This window comes from Bubalus bubalis, chromosome 22 (genome assembly GCF_019923935.1).
Source record: "Bubalus bubalis isolate 160015118507 breed Murrah chromosome 22, NDDB_SH_1, whole genome shotgun sequence".
NCBI lineage: Eukaryota > Metazoa > Chordata > Mammalia > Artiodactyla > Bovidae > Bubalus > Bubalus bubalis.
In genome coordinates, this window is record NC_059178.1 from 27,917,697 (window position 1) to 27,938,936 (window position 21,240).

A 21,240-nucleotide genomic window follows, 5' to 3' on the forward strand; every position below is an offset into this window, starting at 1 on the left:
GACTAACACTTTTTCATAGTAGCATGCATGCACTCAGTCTTGACTATTATCAGAGACAAGGGCTTTCTTTATATATTCTAATTTAACCCTTGCAACAATCTCCTGATGTAGCTGCCTGTTTATTTCTATTTTCCAGGTGAGGAAACTGAGAAAGTTCTAGGTCAGACTTTACAGTTTCCCTCTCCCATAGCCTCTTCTGACTCTTTGCTTCATGTCCTTCCCTTTCAGCCGTCTTGTCTTGGAGCAGGCCTCCCCACATCCTGCATTCTTCCAATTTTGAACACCCTTTCCTCACCCACAACAATAGCTTCCCTTGAAGGAATGTTTAACATGGCAAGGGATTCTGCGTCTGCAAACATTAGCTCACTTAATTGTCGTGAACATACTTGAGGTAGGGCTGGTTTCCTGAGGAGGAGGCTCAGGAGGTGGGTGGCTGAAACCAGGGAAGAATTGGAAAGCCAAAGCTGGTCCCACCATGCAGGCTATATGCAGCTGTTCTCAAGGTATCCTTTCTTTGCAATTCCTTTTCCGACCTCTCGTTCCACCTTCCTGTCTCAGACAGTCATAAACTCATGACAGCTGTCGAGTGGTCTTACTGTTGAGTGTAACTGTCCTGGTTTCCCCACACAACCTGGGAACAACTGTCTCTGGGGCTCACGGCCCCACTGTCTGGCTCTGATGTGCCCTGCTGATGTTGCTGGTTGTGACTTGTGACAGCACGGCACGTCTGGTCATTTGAGGTGAGCTGCGTCCTGGGCCAGTCTAGGCACCCCTCCATTCCAGAAAACAGCACCAAAGTCAGATTTGTCAGATAGATGCGAAGAAAATGCTTTTTGGGGAGAATAGGTAGGTAATATAAAGCTGGATATGACAATCGTGTACAAGGGACCTCACTCTACTGTATGATAGATCTTTTCTAAAATGAAGACTCCTTTTATAATTGAATAGCATCCTTTTATGTATTTCTTTGGGGGTTAAGTCTGGATCCATGGTTAGTTTGCTTATAGCTGAAGTTTTCTAAAAGGAATCACCATATTTGTGCATGCTCAGTCACTTCAGTCTGACTCTTTGCAACCTCATGGACTGTAGCCCACCTGGCTCCTCTGTCCATGGCATTCTCCAGGCCAGAATGCTGGAGTGGGTTGCCATGCCCTCCTCCCAGAGATCTTCCGGATTCAGGGATCAAACCAACATCTCCTGCATTGTAGTTGGATTGCTTACCCCTGAGCCACCTGGGAAGGCCACCATATTTGTATGTGTATGTAAATCCATAGCTTTAGTTTGTTTAACAGGGTTATTTCATCTATTTCACAAGAACCTACTTTAAATATTAGACATCTCAATGAGTTTGTGAAACTTCCTTTTTTTTAGGCACCCAGAGCCCTTTGTTTACATCTTTAAGCTCATGTTATTTAAAAAGAAGTTTTGGTGGGGTGTGCTATTGCTGGATTTTCACAAACCTTCATTTTTTGTCAGGGAGGGGAAGGGTTGGTTAGCTGTGGAAGGGCCAGTTTCGGTCTGTCCAGCTGGGGGGAAGTTCCATGATCGGACTTCCTGCAGTACTGCCTATCGGTCCCATACAGTCATTCTGAGGATTCGAGACCAAACCAGATCTTCTCCAGAGAGGAGAGGGTAAGACTGCATCTACTTCCAGGCCCCTGAGTGGAGTCAGGGACCCTCTGGGAAACTTCCATTCATTTGTTCTGTGTCTGATGCCCTGTGTTTCTCTGAAGTGGATGTAACACCAACTTGGCCAGACAGATGGATGTTTTAGGATTCAATGGGCTTGTGAATGTAAAAAAGAAATGCTTTGAAAAGTGCAAGATGCTCTACCTGTGTTAAAAAAAAACAAGTATATGGTAGTTTATGGAAACCTTGAAAGTTCAGAAGAAATACCAGGCTTCCCTGGTGGCTCAGTGGGAAAGAATTCACCTGACAATGAAGGAGACACGGGTTTGATCCCTGGGTTGGGAAGATCCCCTGGAGAAGGAAATGCAACCCACTCCAGTATTCTTGCCTTAAAAATTCCATGGACAGAGGAGCCTTGTGAGCTACAGTCCATGGGATCCCAAGAGAGCTGGACATGACTTAATGACTAAACAACTCCAGTGCTTTAGAAGGAAGACAAAGTGATTTAAAAGTATGTGAATTTGGTTAAATTTTTTTTTTTTAAGCCAAATGCAACTGTTTTCTCAAACCATGGTCTAAACATGATTTTAGTTATTTTGATTTGATTTTACTAAATAATATCATGTTTGCTATTTGACTATTTTAATTTGGATGGAAGGAATGAATTGAGAGAAATGACCTTTTGCTTCAAGAAATAATTGTCATGATCATGGCAGATATAAGATGCTAGCATTTTCTTTATCATGTGGCCTGCTTCAAACATGACCTGTTCTTCTTGAAGAATTAAAGCCTGTGTATGCATGGGTTAATTTTCCATGAAGTCAGTGCCCAACAATTTCATTTATCAGGCCTTGCTGAACTATGTATCTTTTCCTTCTTAGACTTTAATAGAACTGCTGAGCCTCATGGTTCTGCTGTGTGTGTGCGTGCGTGCAGTGCTCTGCACTTTCTCTTTTGCAGAGATTAGAGTGTGCGGGCATCCTTAGGGCCTGTGGACCTGTGTGGTGTGGTTTGTTTCACTGTCAGAGATCTGAGCATTTGGCACTTTTTACAAATAGCCTCCCTCCAGTTCCCTTTCCTACCTGTGTCCATGCAAATCTTGCCGGATGGTTCCTGCCATGAGTTAATAATATGAGCAGGACGCTGATTCTAAGAGCTGAAATCACCAGGGTTGGGTCAAGGGCATGTCACCGCCCAGTCAGCAGCTCTGCCGGCTAGTCTACCATTTCAATTGTCTGTCCCTGACATATTTTTAAAAAATAATAATTTAATATATTTTTTATTATTTTTTTCATTGCTGCATGGCTTTTCTATAGTTGTGGCTAGCAACGGCTCCTTTCTACTCTCGGTGCTTGGGCTTCTCCTTGCGGTGGCTTTTCCTGCTGTGGAACACAGGCTCTGGGGCACGTGGGGTTCAGTAGCTGTGGCTCCTGGGCTCTAGAGCACAGGCTCAGGAGTTGAGGCACACAGTCTTAGTTGCTCCGCTGCAAGTGGGATCTTCCTGGATCAGGAATTGAACCCGCGTGTCCTGCATTGGCGGTGGATTCTTTACCACTGAGCCCCCACCAGGGAAGCCCTGCCTGACACATTTATCGGTAACTGTCTCTCCCCTTCTCTCCGTCCCCCTCTTCCACCAGGCAGGCGGCTCGGTGATGTCCGGTGCCGGGGACAGTGCCAACCCCGAGAACAGCGAGCTCAAGTACTCAGGTCAAGACGGGCTGTACATCGGTGTCAGCCTGGCCTCGCCGGCTGAAGTCACGTCGTCGGTGAGGCAGGATTCCTGGTGCGCCCTGGCCCTGGCCTGAGTGGCCGTGGGGACCAGAGGAGGACGCTGCCGGCCCGCGGGACCGCCTTCACAGATCCTCTTGGCAAGCAGTCCAGACTGGGCTGAAGATGCTGACCAGACATCTTCCTCTGATACATAATTTCTGTGCCTTTATTTGAAAGAGATGAATCTCCCAAGAGGCTTGCTCTGCCTTGCCCCTGGGGCCCTGCCTTGAAGACCCAGGGAGAAGAGGGACCACCTCTCCAGGGAAGGACTGGAGCAGCCCACAGCCTCCCTGGCCATGGTGGCCGCTTCCAGGCAGCTGGTCTCTGGGTCGGCCAGGGGATTGGATGTCCATCGTGCCACGTGCTGAAACCGGAACTGCGACCGGGGCCTTGCCTGCCATGGAATATCGAAAGAGATTTTTAAACCAAAGTTTTATGTGTATTGCCCCAAATCATGTGCTTCTTCTGATCAGTTTTGGTTATTCCAGAATTTCTCCGCCCCTTTTCCACAGCCCCCTTCCCTGATTTCCCGCGCGTTTATGGAGAAGATCCTTCGTTTGGTACACACCTCCGGAGGCTGAGTCGGTTCTTGAGGTCTCTTCAGAAATATCACTCGGTTTGCAGGACTGCATCATAACTGTAACATACACTGTGACTGACGTTTCTCAAAGTTCACATTGTGCGACTGACCCGAAGTCAGTCCGAATTTGTAAACAGGGTAGCAAACAAAAGATATTTTTCTTCCATGTAAACAATAATTTTTTTAAAAAGTGCAATTTGCGTTGCAGCAATCAGTGTTAAATCATTTGCATAAAAGATTTAACAACATTTTTTATAATGAATGTAAACATTTTAACTTAATGGTACTTAAATAATTTAAAAGAAGAAAATGTAAACTTAGACATTCTTATGCTTCTTTTACAACTACATCCCATTTCTATATTTCCAGTTGTGAAAAAAAATATTTCAAGAACAAATCTTCTCTCAGGTAAATTGCCTTTATTCACTTGTTAAGAATTTTTGTATAAGAACACCAGTATCGCCCTTTATTTTACTGTGGAATATGTGCTGGAAAAATGGCAACAAAATTTTACTACCTAACAGATAACATTTGTAAATAGGCATCTGTACACACTATGATGGAGTCTCTATAGTGTGACTAACCCACAGGCAGGTTGGTTTACGTTAATTTTTTAAAAATGGGATGTCATATGGAAACCTATTTCACCAGAGTTTTAAAAATAAAAAGGGTATTGTTTTGTCTTCTGTACAGTGAATTCCTTCCCTTATAGTTTCATTTTGATACTGTGTATGGCTATAGACATTCATATAAAGCACGCACATGTGATATTTGCAAATGGTCTTACAGACTTTCAATGAATTGTCCTCTTGGAGCTGTTTTATACCTTGATTTATACCTGAAGTTGCCACATGGTGTCAAGTTTCCACTTTCGTTGCATTGAGGACAATTTTATAAGTGAAAAAGACCCAGTAGTATATGACACTATCTGTGATTATAAGCATTCTGTTTAGGATCAAGCCTTAAAAACATTGAAAAAGTCCGGAGTTTCTTTTCCACTGAATGAAATATACTCTGTGGCCCAGAGACAGAAGGAATTCCTTCCTAGTTCCTCCCTTTTACAGAGTGTGGTGAGATCTCCAAGCTCACATGAAGTTAAAGTCTTTATACTCAGCAGAAGAAAGAAAATGATTTGAGCAGCCTCTCTTTTTTTACATTGCAGCATGGGTCGGCTGTTTCACAACACAAAATGATAGCCTTTCATTTTGGCTCCCCAAGCATGACACCTTTGTAAATCATGTACTGATTACAGCCGGTCTGTGGGGTCCAGTCTGAACCAGGAGAAGGGAGTCTTCTTTTGTGGTGGGGTGTTGCTGGAAGCCAGATGCAGGCCTGGGATGTGTGTGTGTGTGGGGAGAAGTCAGTGAAGTGAAGCTTGTACCCTGATACCCTATGATGGGCGGGGACAGTGTTTAAGAGAGTGAGGTCTGGAGTGAGACCACGAGGTTTCAAGTCCCTGCTCTGCAAGGAGAGCTTGGTGACCTTGGACAAGCTACCCAGCTTTCATTTTCCTCATAACATAAGGCATGTGGTGGCACTAAAGAACTTGCCTGCCAACGCAGGAGACATAAGAGATGCGGGTTTGATCCCTGGGTCGGGAAGATCCCCTGCAGGAGGGAATGGCAACCCGCTCCAGTAATCTGGCCTGGGAAGTCCCACGGGCAGAGAAGCCTGGTGGGCTACAGTCCATAGGGTCGCAGAGTCGGATGTGACTAAAGCGACTTAACATACACACACATGTAACTCAGGACTGAGATAACCCACGTGAAGTGCCTGGTGCATAGCCGGCACTGTGTGAACTTGACATTGAAGGAAGGGCATGAGCTCTTAGCAGTGCATGTGTGTTTTGGATGCCTCACTCCATATGGTCCTACTCCAAATGGAGTGTCCACTCCACTATTCTTGGGCTTCTCTTGTGGCTCAGCTGGTAAAGAATCCACTGGCAACGCACAAGACCTGGGTTCGATCCCCGGGTTGGGAAGACCCCCTGGAGAAGGGAAAGGCTACCCATTCCTGTATTCTGGCCTGGAGAATTCCATGGACTGTATAGTCCATGGGGTCACAAAGAGTCGGACATGATTGAGCGACTTCACTTTTCACTTTCACTCCATATGGGGTACCTGAAGTTTGTGGTCAGTGACAGTCGTGTCCCTTGGCTTACCTGCACTTTTGAACAAAGTGGGGCAGAGTGGAATGAGGAATTCCCCCTGTCTCCCCTCGACCCAGGTGGCTTGTGACAGAGATGTTCGCTTCAGAAATATTAGTCTGGGTTCAGCTGATTGTTTTGTAAAACTGGTATGATCTGACAGCAGAAGAAAACTACTGCCTCTGGCTCATTCTTTTTCCACTTCCTCCTCTTACGGTTCTCATTACCTTGAGTGCTTTCTGGTGGGTTGGGAGATGTTCAAGTTAATATGCTTTGATTGGAAAATGAATTTTTCTTACAGAGTCTTCCAGAGCATCTTTTTTTCCTGGGGATGGTCTCAAATATTGCTTCTTCTAATCCTAAGATACCAGTTAGGTTCTAAAGTGCCGCTTCTTAAAAAAAACAAAGGGGAAGGAATTCATGAAATATAAGGGGCAGAAAGAGGGGGAAGGGCTTCTTGTAGCCTGTCCTAACACAATGGACTCCCCTAATCTGGCCTTTTCAGTGATAACTTGCTTACATGTAATTGTCTAAAGCAGACGTTTGGTAGTTTCTTCTAAGTACACAAATTCAGCACTCTCCCCTACAGTATAACCTACAAAACCCAAGTCATTTCTTACTAGGGAGTACATTTAAATACAAGGTGCACTTCAGTTTAAAGAATCCTCAGACCCCCTTACTGAGCGTCGCAAAATTTATGTCCTCTGTCACCCTTGGCCGAGTTCAGGCCATCTTACATAACTGAGGGCTCTGTCTGGGGTCTGTCTTCAGGGTCACTTCGTGTTGTTTCCTGGTGCCTATGGAGGGAGCCATTCATTTTCCCCTGCAAATAAATTAACTTCTTGCTCATGGGAAATGTTTTCTCCAGTCCTTGGAAATCTGATGTAGTTTCAGATCAGAAATAAATTTGACTGTTGGGAGGGCAATACAGTCAGCCTTTGGCTCAGCTGCATTCCAGGCTGCTCTCCATTTGTGGCAGCGTGGTGGGTCTAGTGTCTACCTGCATTGTCTACCGGGGTCTTTGGATCCCTGTGACTCTGAGAAGGTGTGTGGACAGAGGGTGGGAGGGCAGAGCAGAGATCAAACGTTTTTTTCAGAACAAGGCAGCTCAGAATAATTAAAATGCATTGTTTCTGGGTTGAAATAGCAAGTCAGTTTGGCGACACTGATTACCTTCTGTTGTTTGGATGCTCCGATGGACCATCAGATGTGACTTGGATTATTTAAAAGGAGAAACAAATATTAATCAACTTGCTAGGCCAGAGCTTTCAAAACACAGTCCATGGGTAAAAATTTGGTATCTGCAGCTTTGGCCAGTTGAAACTCCAGGATGGATTCTGTGTGGCTGAACCTTTAGCTGGAGCTGGGTTCTGAGAAGACCCCTCTGCTGTGGTCTCTGGGGAAGGGGGTGTGGGTCAGGGCCAAGGTGATAACTGTCCGGACCTGCAGAGGAAAGAAATCATGTGGTGTTTTCAATTGGTTCAACTATAGGATATTAGGCTGAGAGCCTAAGTAAGTTTGTAGGAACTGTGGATAAGTAAATTATACTTGGTAGCTCCAAATAGCTTCGGAAGGGAAGCTAGGATGATGGAGAAGTGGCTCGGAGATTCAGGTCAGACTGGTGGCCCCTCCAGGCACCGTGCAGCATCTCTGCAGTCTGCCCTGGAGAACTAGCAAGACAGCTGATACATCACCATGCCCCTGCTCAGCAGTCGTTACAGGGAAGGGATAGTTTGATGGTTGGTGTCATTATTTTAATGAGATACTTATTATGCATAATAATAAGAATACTTATTCTTTTTTTAAGAATGGCTAAAATATGGCAATTAAAGATGAAATAATGCTTAATTAGTAGAAGGGCTTCTATTTTCAGTTATCAGTGGTCCCTGTGGTGAGATAATCATCTAGGTATTGCTGAGCTTTGGGATGGGTCATTTCCTCTCTCTGAACCTCAATCTCCACAGCAACCATAAAATGGAGAAAGCAGGCTGTGTGGTCTTCTGGGGTCCCTTCCATCTGCTTTTTCTGCCCACAATCCCATGTGCAAATTATTTACAATGAGGCCATGGTGGGCCTGCGGTCCGGTCTGGGCTCCCAGAGTCCATGACTAGGGAAGCTGGTGGATTTGGGATTCCTTTTGAGCTCTTCCAGTCTCCTCGTCACCTCGGGTTTTTCTGTGGAGGTAAGTCCTCCTGTTGCCTTTGGGGACACCGAGGGTGGCAATCCTGGCCATGTTCATGAGCACAGGGGCTTGGTAAGAGGTACTGCCACCCCCTAATGCCAGACCTGCTGGGTTGGAGGCTCCTGATATAAAACTTATCCAGTGATACAGACCCAGACCGGAAAATGGAAAGGTCTGGCCGCCGAGCATCAGCCGAACAAGGAAAAAACAGCTTTGCTTTGCTTGGCCCGTTGCTTCAGTATCTTGTAGTTGGGTTTTTATTTCTTGGAAATAACCAGCTTTTCATTGTTGTTTGCCTTTTGTGTCTTTTTAGCTGTTACAAACTTCTCCTCCCTGTCTCTCCACCCCTTCCCTGGCTTTACCATTTGACAGTCTATGGCTTATCTGAAATAGTGATTACAGGTATTTATCCAGCACTTACCAGTTTCTATACAAAGTGCTGCACCTATATCAATGTAGCTAATTCCCATCCCAAGTGAATGAGGTGGTGCTATCCCCATTTTACAGTCGTGTCTGCCGAGGCACAGAGAAGTTAAGTAATTTGCCCAAAATTACACAGTGGCAGAACTGGGATTTGAACCCAGGCCGTCTGGCTCCAGAGCACATGCTCCTAATCACCCCCACCATACTGTTTTTTCATCTTGGTTTAAAGGGGAAGAAATTGAACACAGAGGAGGAGCCAAAACAGTGTGAGACTTGAGGCTATGCCCTTACCCTCCCCACTAGCATCTCAGAAATACACAATTGTGATTTGCAGCACAGACATGCCTAGACTGAAGAAATCTATTAAACACATACGCTTCTTCCTTTCTCCCAGTCACCAGTTTCTTTAGAACACGGAAAATGCATAGTTGTTAGCTGAAAAGTGGTGAATTTGGAGGTGTGCTGTCTTTGACTATTTACTTCTCTCCTTTTCATGTAAGGCTTGTTATGCTCTTACCTAGCTCAAAAGATGAGAGTAAAGCATTTTGCTAAAGTATTAGAAGCTGGTGAAAGGATTAACAGTGGTTAAAACTGAACACCAGAGAGAACAGGGAATACTTCGTCATGGAGTAAACTCTGTCTATGCTTGGTTGTGCCAAAGAATTCTTTTTCTTTTTTTCAGGAAAGCTTGTGCAAGATTTTGGCAGTGGTGTCTTAGACTTTATCTTTCCAAAGAAGTGTTCATTACTGCTTACATCACTGTTGCTATTATTATTTTGATAACTTGCGTTTCCAGTGATGTTATCCGTTGGGGCTTCTCAAACTTCTCTGCACAAGAATCATACTCAGTGCTTGTTAGAATTGCAGCCCCTGATTCCTGCCCCAGAGAATCTGATTCTTCAGGTCCTGTGTAAGGCTGAAGAATCTCCAGTTTGGGGGCCTTTGTGTTCATTGAAATTTCTTGAATAGTACAAAAGTAAAACGTTATAAGTGGGAATACAGTAGAAAACAATTGCCCTTCTTATATCTGTTCTCCAGATACTCAATTCCTGTACTACATACAACTTATTTCTTGCATTGATTATACGCATTAACTATCCATGCATACACACACATTATAATAGCATTTTTTTTACACGTGGTAGTGTACTTGTACTATACACATTGCTTTGCACTTTGCTTTTTTTACTTAGTATGTCTGAGTAGTTCATTATTTAATCAGTACCCTCTTGAAGAACATTAGTTTCCAGTCATTTGCTTTTCAAGCAATGTTGCAATTACTATCCCATATCTGTGTCATTTCACTCCTATGCAAATATACCTACAAGATCAGCTTCTAGAAGTGGCATTATTGAGTCAAGGGATATCTCTACCTATAAAATTTTTATAGATATTGCCAAATTACTCTTAGGGGTTTTTCCTATTTGCAATCTCATGGGCAATTTTGAGTGCCCTTTTTTACCTTAGTCAAATGAGCCTGTTATCAAACATTCTGGTTTTTGTCCCTTTACTATCCCTGAGCTTTGTTTTGCATTTATCTTACTGTGACTGAGGTTGAACATCTTTTCTTATAAGAGCTAGGTGTATTTCCTTTTGTGTGAACTCTTCTCAATTCTTCATATTCTTCTTTTTACTTCTTTTTTCTAAGAGGTTATTTATCTCATTGATTTGAGAAGTTCTTTGCAAGAAGGAAATTAGCTTTTTGTCTAAAATATACTTTAAAGATATTAATTCCTGGTTTTTCATTTGACTATGTTTTTTTAAAAAAAATCAGGATTTTTTAAAAAGGTAATTCAGTTTATCAATTTTTTCTGAGTTTGGAATTTTGTATAATATTTGGGAAAACTGTTTCCACCGTTGAGATTGTTTTTTAAAATCTCATGTTTTCTTCTAGGACTTTTGTGGCTTTGCTTTTGGGGTTTTCATTTGGAATTTTTGTTTTTGGTTGTTTGTGACATGTAGAGTATACATGTTAAATATATTTAAACTGTTTTTCCAAATGGCAACTTAATTGTCCCAGCATCATTTCCTGAATAATCCCATGTACCTCCCACTGATTCAAAATGGGAATTGAAAAAAATGTAGATTCTCATATGTATATGTATTCTTGTATATGTATATGTATACATATGTATATGTATATAAATTCTTATGTTGATATATGTTTAACATAAAATTTTTATATATATTGGGTTTATTTCTGGATTTTTCTATTCTGTATCATTAATCTATTCATGCTTTGGTATCAAATGCTTTGACTATTATACCTTTCAGTATAGTTAGAGGGCTAGCCCATTCTTATTAATCTCTTAAACAATAAGAATTTGATCACTATTTTTGCTTATTTATTTTTCATAGAAACTTTAGAACCATCTTGTTCAGTTAAAAATCCCATTGGTGTTTTACTGGGATAATATAAAATTTGAAATTAATTTTGAGAGAATCAATATCTTATTTTGTTAAGTCTTCTGGTCCAAGACGAAGTGTGTGTTTTCATTTGTTTAAGTATTTTTCTGTGTCCCTCATCAGCATTTTAAACTTTTCTTTATGTAGATTTTGTGTGTGTTTCAAGGGAAGTTTATTTCTAGATGTTTCACACTTTTTGATGTTAGTATAGCTCTTCTCATTGGTTGTTAGGTATGCTAAAAGTATGTTAAGCTTGTTTCCCAGAATTGTTCTGAATTTTGAAATTCATTCTGAATTTTCATTTGTTTCTCTTGCATTTTCTGGGAGAAGATACAGTTTTTACTTGCATGGCTGGTGTATTGGGTGTTGATGGAGACCCCTGTTCTTGGTGTTGTCTGATCGAGGAAATACATAAGTGCACTTGTTCATTTAAATCATGGGTTCATTTAACTTTAGAGATGGAAGGGACCTTGGTGAGGTCCTGCTGAGGAAACTGAGTCTCAAGAGGTTAAATCCTGCAAATTGATATGGAACTTGGATTTCCAGATTCCTTGTTCAACAGCCTTGGCTCTGGGCTAGGCTGAGAGATCGTGGAATGAAACTCGAGAACCAAACACTGTGAGCAAAAGCTTGGCCTTTGGCAGAGTCTGGCAACTTCTTCCCACTCTGAGCATTGCTTCATTCATCAGTTTAGGAATTAACAAGCTATTGAGACTTGGGCCAATCTGCATACACCCCAAACACCAGCTCTGAGTTACCTCCAAGGAGCAGCACAGATGACAGTTGGTCTCCAGTGAATCATCAGGCTGCATTTGCTGGAATAAATGAAAGCATTGTGAGAGCAGGAAATCAGGACAAACACCTACACTTGCAAACCCAAACAGTTTCCCTCTCTGAGCCCCTGGAGATCACTTATCACCAAATGGAGAGATAGACGCTGCAGAGTTTTTGCAGGCCTCACAGCTTGTAAATAAGAGGCTACATTCTTCATGCTCTCCTCTTGTTGGATCTGGAAGAGCAGAGATCTCTGGCTCCAATCAGCTGGGCAATGACCAGTGACTAGGCTGGCTGGGCGAGAGTGATGACTCTTGTTGAATGAACCTTGTAAACTCACTCTGCTTAGTTCATTGTTGTTGCTGTTTAGTCACTCAGTTGTATCCACTTTTTTGTGACCTCATGGACTGTAGCCCACCAGGGTCCTCTGTCCACAGGATTTTCCAGGCCAGGATACTGGAGTGGGCTTCCATTTCCTCCTCCAGGGGATCGATCTTCCTGACCCAGGGTCTCCTGCATTGGCAGGTGGGTTCTTCACCACTGAGCTAACCAGGGAAGCCCTGTTTAGTTCACAACACCCTATATTTTGAGAACACAGGCATCTTATTCATGGAAAATCACACTGGGAGCACCTGCTGTGTATTTCCTATCACTCATGGGTCCCTGTGGAACACACTGCATGATTACACAATATTTGACATCTCTGTAACTCTTATCCTATTTTCTCTCTCTCATATACTTATTATTCTTTGTACTTTTATAGGACTTTTTAAAAATTCTACTCTTCCACTTACATTTTGACTTGAGTCTACAATAGACATTTCTGACTTTTTAATTCCACTAGCTTCATTGGTGGAATTTCCAGTTGGGTCCTTCTAGGAGAAATTCCCAAAGGTGTCTCCTCTCCTTCACAAACAGTTGAGAGTCTTTTATTTTGGAACTGACGGTGAGAAGCTCTTGGTTGGTGGTTGTATCTAGGATCAGGGTGGTGGAGGAAGCTGTTTCCGGTTCAGCCTGCCTCCCTTGAGCTCTTTGAAGCATTTGACACTACGACCCACTCCATTTTTCCTGAAGCTTCTCCTTTTGACTTCCATGATGTCATAGATAAATCAGCGGTGCAATGAAGTGGAAAGACTGTGGACTTCTGAGTCAGGCAAATGTGGGTTAAAACCCTGACTCTGCACACCAGCTCTGTGGCTTGACCAGGTTACTTAACCTCTCAGGCTGCAGTGTCCTTTCTTCAAGGAGAAGAGCAGATTTCCCTTGTGGTCTAGTGGTTGGGACTCTGCGCTTCAACTGCAGGGAACACAGGTTCAATCCCTGGTCAGGGAACTAAGATCCTGCATGCCATGGCTCCACCGAAAAAGAAAAGGAAAAAGCAATATTACCACATTACGGCCTTGAAGTCTCACTTAATTTCAGCTTTGTGAAGGGAGGAGCAGAGTTTGCAATGGGGCTAGCTAGCATGGTGCCTTCATGAGGTAGGTACTACTTTAGTTGCTCTCGAATTTCTGTGTGCAGCTAAGAACATCATCCATTCATTCTTCACCTTTTAGTCAGGATTCTCCAGAGAAACAAAACCATATGTACATGTTTATATACATACACACATAAACGTTTCTGTGTGTGGATATCCATCTATCCATCTACTTACCTACAGATATTTATTTTAAGGAATTAACTCACTGGATTATTGTGGGGGGTGGCGAGTCTGAGATCCACATGGCAGGCCAGAGAGCTGGTTACTCAGGTTATGAGTTGATGTTGCAGTCTTGAGTCTGAATTCTGTAGGGCAGCAGGTTAAAAACTTAGGAAAGATTTCTACATTGCATTTTTTTTTTTTCTATTGAAGTATAGTCGATTTACAATGTTGTGTTATTTTCAGGTGTACAGCAAGGTGATTCAGTTATATATATATATATATATATATATATATATTCTTTTTAGATTCTTTTCCATTATAGGTTATCTCAAGAAATTGAATACAGTTCCCTGTGCTATACCGTAGGTCCTGTTGTTTATCTATTTTATATATAGTAGTGTGTATCTGTTAATCCCAAACTCCTTATCCTGCCCTCCTCCTTTCCCCTTTGGTAACCAAATATTTGTTCTCTATGTTTCTGACTCTGTTGCTGTTTTGTAAATAAGTTCATTTTTATTTTTTTTTTTTTTTAGATTCCGTATATCAGTGATATCATATAATACTTGTTTTGACTTACTTCATATGATCATCTCTAGGCCCATCGATGCTGCTGCAAATGGCATTGTTTCATTCATTTTTATGGCTGAGTGATATTTCATTGTATAGGTGTCCCACATCTTCTTTATCCATTCCTCTGTTGATGGACGCTTAGGTTGCTTTCACATCTTGGCTATTAAATTAGTGCTGCTGTGAGCATGAGGGTACATATATCTTTTCGAGTTAGAGCTTTTGTCTTTTCTAGATATATACCTAGGAGTAGGGTTGCTGTATCATAAGGATAAATGTTTTTAGTTTTTTGAGGAGCTCCCATACTGTTCTCCATAGTGGCCGCACCAATTTACATTCCCACCAACAGTGTAGGAGGATTCCCTTCTCTCCACACCCCCTCCATCATTTGTTATTTGTAGACATTTTGATCATGGCCATTCTGACTGGTGTGAGGCAGCCCCTCATTGCAGTTTTGATTTGCATTTTTCTAATAAGCAGCAATGTTGAGCATCCCTTCGTGTGCCTGTTGGCCGTCTGTATGTCTTTGGAGAAATGTCTGTTTAGGTCTTCTGCGTCTATGTTGCATCCTTGGGGGGATTTCTTTTTCCGTGTGAAACCTCAGTCTTTGTGCTTAAGGACTTCCACTGAGTGGATGAGACCCAACTACATTATAGAGGGTAATCTGCTTTATTTATCAGTCCAGAGACTGATATTTGACCAAACAACTGGGTGCCATAGCCTAGCCAATTTGACACGTAAGGTTTACCATCATATTCCACAGGCGTGGCCATTGAACCTTCGCAACTGGGCTTTAGTCTAATGTTGGTGGGGTTAATTGAAGTGGATATCGTGATGACACAGCTTGGAGGGGCCCTTAGGATCTTTAGAACTCGGGCACGATCCGTTTTCTGTGCTGGGTATTTCCCCGGGGACTCTCTCAGGATTCTTATGAGGGGGAATTTTGTGGAAGGGGCTCTTGTCTGAAAGTGCAGGATGCCCTGTGCCCATCCCCTCACTTCTGGGCTTGGCTTGCACGGTCTGTCTGTGACCCTGGGCAAGTCACTGGGCTCCTGTGGGCCTCCACTTGCCTACAGAGAGTGACATGTAGACTCCATGCTGTAAGTTCCTTCCTCGCTTTTCAGCACCGAATTTCTCTCCTCCTCTTTTGGTACAAGATTCGTAGAGACTTGTTAGGAATTTACAGGTTGTGATTGCTTTCTTAGAAAATGGCTCGAGATTTTCAAATAGCATTAAGAATTGACATCATATGTGTTTATTGATCAAAACACTGAAGCATTTTTATCATTGTAATGTGATGATATAATACATTCAGTAAGTATTATAGGTATTTTTTGGATTAAAAAATATTTTTAAAAGTATGTCTCATTTGAAAGACATGCTCATCGTAGAAGCTTCAGGGTAATGATAGGTAGACACACACTCTGCCTTCATTTTCTTGGAGTTTAGCGGTCTGTAAAATATGTTGGAAAGAAGCAAGACTTTGGAATAAGACTGATCTGGACTTAAACCTAGGCTTTTCCACCTTCCAGCCGTGTGAACTTGGTCATAATATTTAACTTCTGTGAGCCTCAGTGTACTCATCTGTAAAATGGGAGTAATGAGATTTCATGACACGGTTGTCATTAAATTAAATAAAATGGCCTACATGAATTGCCAAGCATAAAGCTTGACACAGAGTAAATGTGAAATAATGAGTTCCTTTCTCCTCCTTTGGGTGTTTTCTGATGTTCTAGGACCCTGAAGTGCCACTAGGAGGTCTGAGGCCAGAGATGCTCACTTTCTGACATGCCAAAGTCTACCTTAAAAAAAAAAAAAAAAAAAAAAAACCCGCATCAGGATGTGGTCAGTTTCTGTCAGATGTGAAAAAGGAGGGTTAAGCTGTGTTGCTTTACTTTTATAACAGATAGTCTGTCTTCTAGGAATTGGCCGTTCTTCCATTCTAGGAAGAAGTGATGAATCATTACAAGAAACACTGTTTTCTTTCTCAAGTACCTTATCAATGTGAGTAATTAAAAATAGAACCTTCAGTTGGGAACAATTTGGGGAGGCATCAGAGTGGAGATTGCCATCCCAGGGTTGGAGTCAACATCTTTGAGTTAGTTCGTCCTGGCTTTTAATTCCTGTCACTCTCTCCCCAAGGCCTCAGAAGGCTTGTAGACTGAAAAAAAAATTACTTAAAATATAACTTTTATCAAAAGACTTAGACTACAATCAGTGAAAGAAATAATGGTAAATAATGTTCTAACTAACTAAGTGACTAACTAAAAACAGGACTCGTGGATCCTGGAGAGAAGCTTTGACTTGCCTGGAAATGCTATGGTGCTAGGGCACTGAGCCGGCTTGGCCTCCCCTCAGGCAGGATGAGCACAATCCTGACCACTGTAACAGGATCATTTGTGCTCCTCTCTCCAACTGGTTTCATTTGAGCCCTAAATTACTGTCAGTTACCGTTAACCAGTTTCTTTCAACTGTTCTGCTCTTCAAAGAAGATAGATTCTCAGTTATCCTTTCCTTTAATTATGGCTGCAAGGTCACATCACTACATTCTAAATGTGATTGTAATGGGGATTTCCCTGGCAGTCTAGTGGTTAAGACTCTGAGCTTCCCATTCAAATCCTGGTCGGGGAAGGAAGATCCTCCAAGCCATGAGGCCAGGGAAAAAAAAAAAAAAAAGAACCCCAATAGTCATATGATTGTAATGGTCAGTCCCAGATAGCTGCAGTCACAGTTTGGTGTTACTTGTGCCCTTAGCTCAATATTTTCTTTGGGTTGGTTACTAACCAGCCACCAGTCTCAAGTCCACTTGTTTGTGAAGATGTTACCTACAAGGGTGATTGTAACCAAGAGCCAAGTTTTCAGGGGTCTTGCTCTTCTTTTCCAAGGAAGATCTTACCTTCCTCCTTCACTAGTCTCTGAATCTTTCCCTGCAGTGAGGTGGCTGACGTTTATATGGTAAGAGGAAGAGAGTGAGAAAAGAGAGGAAAAGAGGGCTAAACAGTACTTGGTTGGGTGTTTTTGTAGAGCCCACGCCATGGCTGGGCTACAAGGGGCAGTAATTTGTCATCTGGCCTTCAGTTTCTGTCTCTTGCCTGGGGCTGAGACCGAGGTAGGCGGGCCCCCAGGAGGGAGTCCTCTGTTCTGCTCATCTGCTCTGTCTCTCCCTTCGGGCGTGGAGGGCCGGGGTTCCAGTGGTCCAGCCTCAGTCCCTGAGCACACAAAGGCTGGGACTGGCCCGAGTCCTGTTCACAAATTCTTGGAGGTTTGCTGCTCACATTCCAGCAGGGTCAGGAAACAGGAAGCCAAACAAAGGAAAGAAGTACAGAGGGAGAGACCTAAAGACACAGAAAAGATATGCTTTCACATCTGGTCTAGAAATTGGCATTCTGTTAACCTCACATGGAGTGGGCAGTGGAAATAGAGCAGACACGTTTTATGTTTTTTTTTTTTAATTGATGGATAATTGCTTTACAATATTATGTTAGTTTCTGCCATCCATCAACATGAATCAGCCATAGGCATTTATATGTCCCCTCTCTCTTGACCCTCCCTCCCACCTGCCACCCTATTCCATGAGAAGAATTTTAGATGAAATATTTTACTTTCATGAAATACACAATCAAAGGAGCATGTGTTTGTGTAAAATCAGTTTTAATAATAATAATAAGCCCAGCTTAAGAAATAGAGCATTATCAGTATTTTATGGGGCATGGGGCAGTTTTCAGTTACCTGTGCTTATTTAATCCACAGCCAGATGTTGGGCTCCATCAGACATTTACATTTAAATATGTCAAATTATCACCTCTTTTAACATTATCCAGATAAGAGTTGGTTTTAGTGGTTTGAAATCTTGAAATCCCTACTCCCCCAAATCTATTCATTATCTGACCCCTACCACTATTAAAGCTTCCCCCCAACTTTTGTCTGCAAAAATATGGGTTGATAATCCATATCAAGAGCCCTATTTCTAGGAATAACATCCAATTAACTACCCGATTCTTCCTAAATTCTGTGATGTGAGAGCCAGGAATCCTTTCAGACTTGAGGAAGCAGCAGTACCTCCCTTGGCAGTGCACATAAGGGACATCTTTTGGGGTCTTTCAAGGAAGGGGGATGGAAGGATAGGTTGCAAATATGACTTTCCTCTCCTTAATACACAGACATTGGGTCTTGCCACCAAGAATTCTCTTCTTCCTTGTCTGGCCTTTTCCAGAGGGACATCGTAAATGGTTTCAAATGTTCTGTATGAGTGACCTTGTGTGCATGCTAAGTTGCTTCAGTCGTGTCTGACTCTTTGCAACTCTATGGACTGTAGCCCACGAGGCTCCTCTGTCCATGGGATTCTCCAGGCAAGAATACTGGAGTGGGTTGCCATGCTTTCCTCCAAGGGATCTTCCTGACCTAAGGATGTCTCTAATGTCCCTTGCATTGACAGGGGGGTTCTTTACCACTAAAGCCACCTGGAAAGCCCCATGGGTGCTTGGATGGAGCAGGTAGGTGTGGTCATCTTCAGGCAGGTGGCAGAGAGGGCATTCTTTTTATTTTATCTTTGTAGCCTGTGCTGAGTCTTTGTTACTGAGTGGGGTTTTCCTATGCAGCAAGTGGGGGCTACTCTCCAGCGGTGGTGCGTGGGCTTAGTAGTTGTGGCGCATTAGTGTAGTTGCTCCATGTCATGTGGAATCTTCCCAGACCAGGGATTGAACCCATGTCTTCTGCATTGGCAGGCAAATTCTTTACCACTGAGCCCCTGGAGAGGTCATTCTGAGCAGCACTGACGTCTCCCTGTTGCTCAAGGTCAAGAAGCATCTTCCATTGCTCATCACTCAAAAGCAGTGATGATGTTTCCACCCATACACAGCGTTGTATGAGTGTTCCTGCCAATCTCTCATTTCCTGGGTGTCACCAGACATGGTGTCTAAAATTTTTAGGTGCTTTCCACACCATTCCTATACCCTCAGCTGCTGGGCTGAATCTGGACTGACTTCTAGCTCTCCTACCTTTTGCTGCTTTCTCCACAGGGCTTTGAGAATGATTTGGATCTGAGACCTAGATGGACCTAAATCTGTGTTTCTTGATCTTATTTCAGAGAGACCTCTCCTTCTCCCTGTCTACTTCCTAGATCCCAAAGACCTTACACCACCAGGTGGAGCTTTCTGGTCCTGGACTCAGATAAACTTCTAGCCTTGGGGCTTTTCTTCAAGGGGGTGAGGGTGGGGATTGTTTTGGATACAGCATATCATGGATGGGCAGGGTCCAGGCAAAAGGAGAAGCTCCATCTTTGTTATTCCTCTCATACAAATGCATGCCACGATGCAGAAGGCTAGTCCTGAGAGTCTCAGGGTCTGAGTGTGGGGTCTTGTCTTGAGTCTACTACAGCTTATAGAGAACCCTAGAGCCATTAGTGATGACGAGAAGATAAAGTCATAAGTGAGTCAGTCAGTCACTCACTCATATGTTAATAAACATCAAGTGTTCCCTGACTCTATGGTTGAAGATGGAAAGTATCCCAGAAAGGATGAGAGAGGGACTTTCTGGTTGTGGAGAGTGGCATCCTTGCTTGCTGGCTGGTTAGTGAATTTTCTGTCCGCTCTGACTGGTTTCCTTCCTTGAAAAGGGAATCTCTCGCGGAATGCAGACTGCCAAAAGTGAAGCTCCTGTCAGCTTCAGGGGTTGTTACTGAGGTGCCACCCGGGTGTGGATCCGGGTGTGGACAGTCCTTGGGGACTGTGCATGTGTGGGGCCCCTCTGGACTTTCCACTCAATTTTGCAGTGAGCCCAGAACTGCTCTGAAGATGTGTATTAACAACAGCAGCAATTGAATGTGTGAGCTGTGGGCTTTGCCAAAGATGGGGCTGCCAGGAAGATAAAGCCTGTTAAATTCTTTTTTTATCCGTTTGGATAAAAGGTGCTTTTGAAAGAGAGGGTTTTGTCAAGTGCCATGATCTCATCATTTGGCAGCACCCGCGGGAAAGAATCCAAGGGAAACCCGGGGCGTCGACATGTGGGTGACTCAGGGCCTGCTCCGCTGACGGTGAGCAGCCGGGGCTGCGAGTCCGTGGGAGGGGGCCGTGCGGAGGGTGATGAGGCCTGGAGGCTCCGGCCGGGGGCTCCTGCCTGCCCAGGAGTGGCGGCCGCTGGCCTTGGCTCCTCTCTTCTGCATTTCCTCTGTGATCTTCAGTGGATGGTTGTAATCTGTGGTGGCTCTTTCAAGGGCTCGGCTAACATGGGATAGCCTGGACCTTAGTTTACTGACATTCCAGCCCAGTTCCCACACTGGGCCTTCACTGTCAATTCCTGGAGGCGGTTAACATGCCTGAAACATGCCCTTTGATGAGTTTTGCTCATCTTTTTGGTTTACTTAATAATATTGCTAACATATGGAAAAAGGTTTTTAAAACTTTTATTCCCGTATCTCATTTGCTTCTCACGGCAGTGTCTGATGAACAGGGAAAGTGAATGATACCAGAGTGGCTGGTCCTTGTCTTGCAGATGATGAAGAGACAGACATTCAGCTGGAGAAATGACTTGCCTCAGCTGCATGCCGATGGGCAACATGGATGATGTAGGCAATGTGGACCATAGTTTCCAGGATTCTTCCTTGGGCATCCCAAGGTTTCTGGTCTTCTAAGTCCCGGGGTCCCACTGATGCAGCTTAAATGCTGTGTATTAGTTGCTGCGTGTTAGTGGCTCAGTTATGTCTAACTCTTTGCAACCTCATGGACTGTAGCCCTCCAGGCTCCTCTGTCCATGGGATTCTCCAGGCAAGAATACTGGAGTGGGTAGCCTTTCACTTCTCCAGGGAATCTTCCCAACCCAGGGATCAAACCCAGGTCTCCTGTATTGCAGATTCTTTACCATCTGAGCCACCAGGGAAGCCCAAATGCTAACTAGGTCAGCGAAGTAGCTGATGCTTTACTTATTAGCCACTGAAGAAGACAATTTACCCTGTAGGTATCTGCATTTGCAGGAATTTTCCAAAGATAGACTTTCACAAGAGATTTAGGATCAGGATGAAAAACAATATAACAATGAAAAATTCTTTAAAAAGACTTTTTTTTTTTTTTTTCCAGTTTGGCTGTGCTATTGTTGCTGAGTCCTTGAATAAGCCCTTCTTATTTTTA

General features: G+C 43.3%; 1 protein-coding gene across 2 annotated transcripts in view; it reads left to right on the plus strand.

Moving 5' to 3' along the window:
- Window positions 1-4,669, plus strand: part of GATA6 (GATA binding protein 6) — a 33,436-nt gene extending 28,767 nt beyond the window's left edge. For both annotated transcript variants that reach the window (XM_025273667.3, XM_025273668.3), the window contains one exon: window positions 3,267-4,669. In XM_025273667.3, the coding sequence (XP_025129452.1) occupies window positions 3,267-3,434 (168 nt within the window). In that variant the 3' untranslated portion in view covers window positions 3,435-4,669. The remainder of the gene's footprint in view (window positions 1-3,266) is intronic.
- The last annotated feature ends 16,571 nt before the right edge of the window (window positions 4,670-21,240 follow it).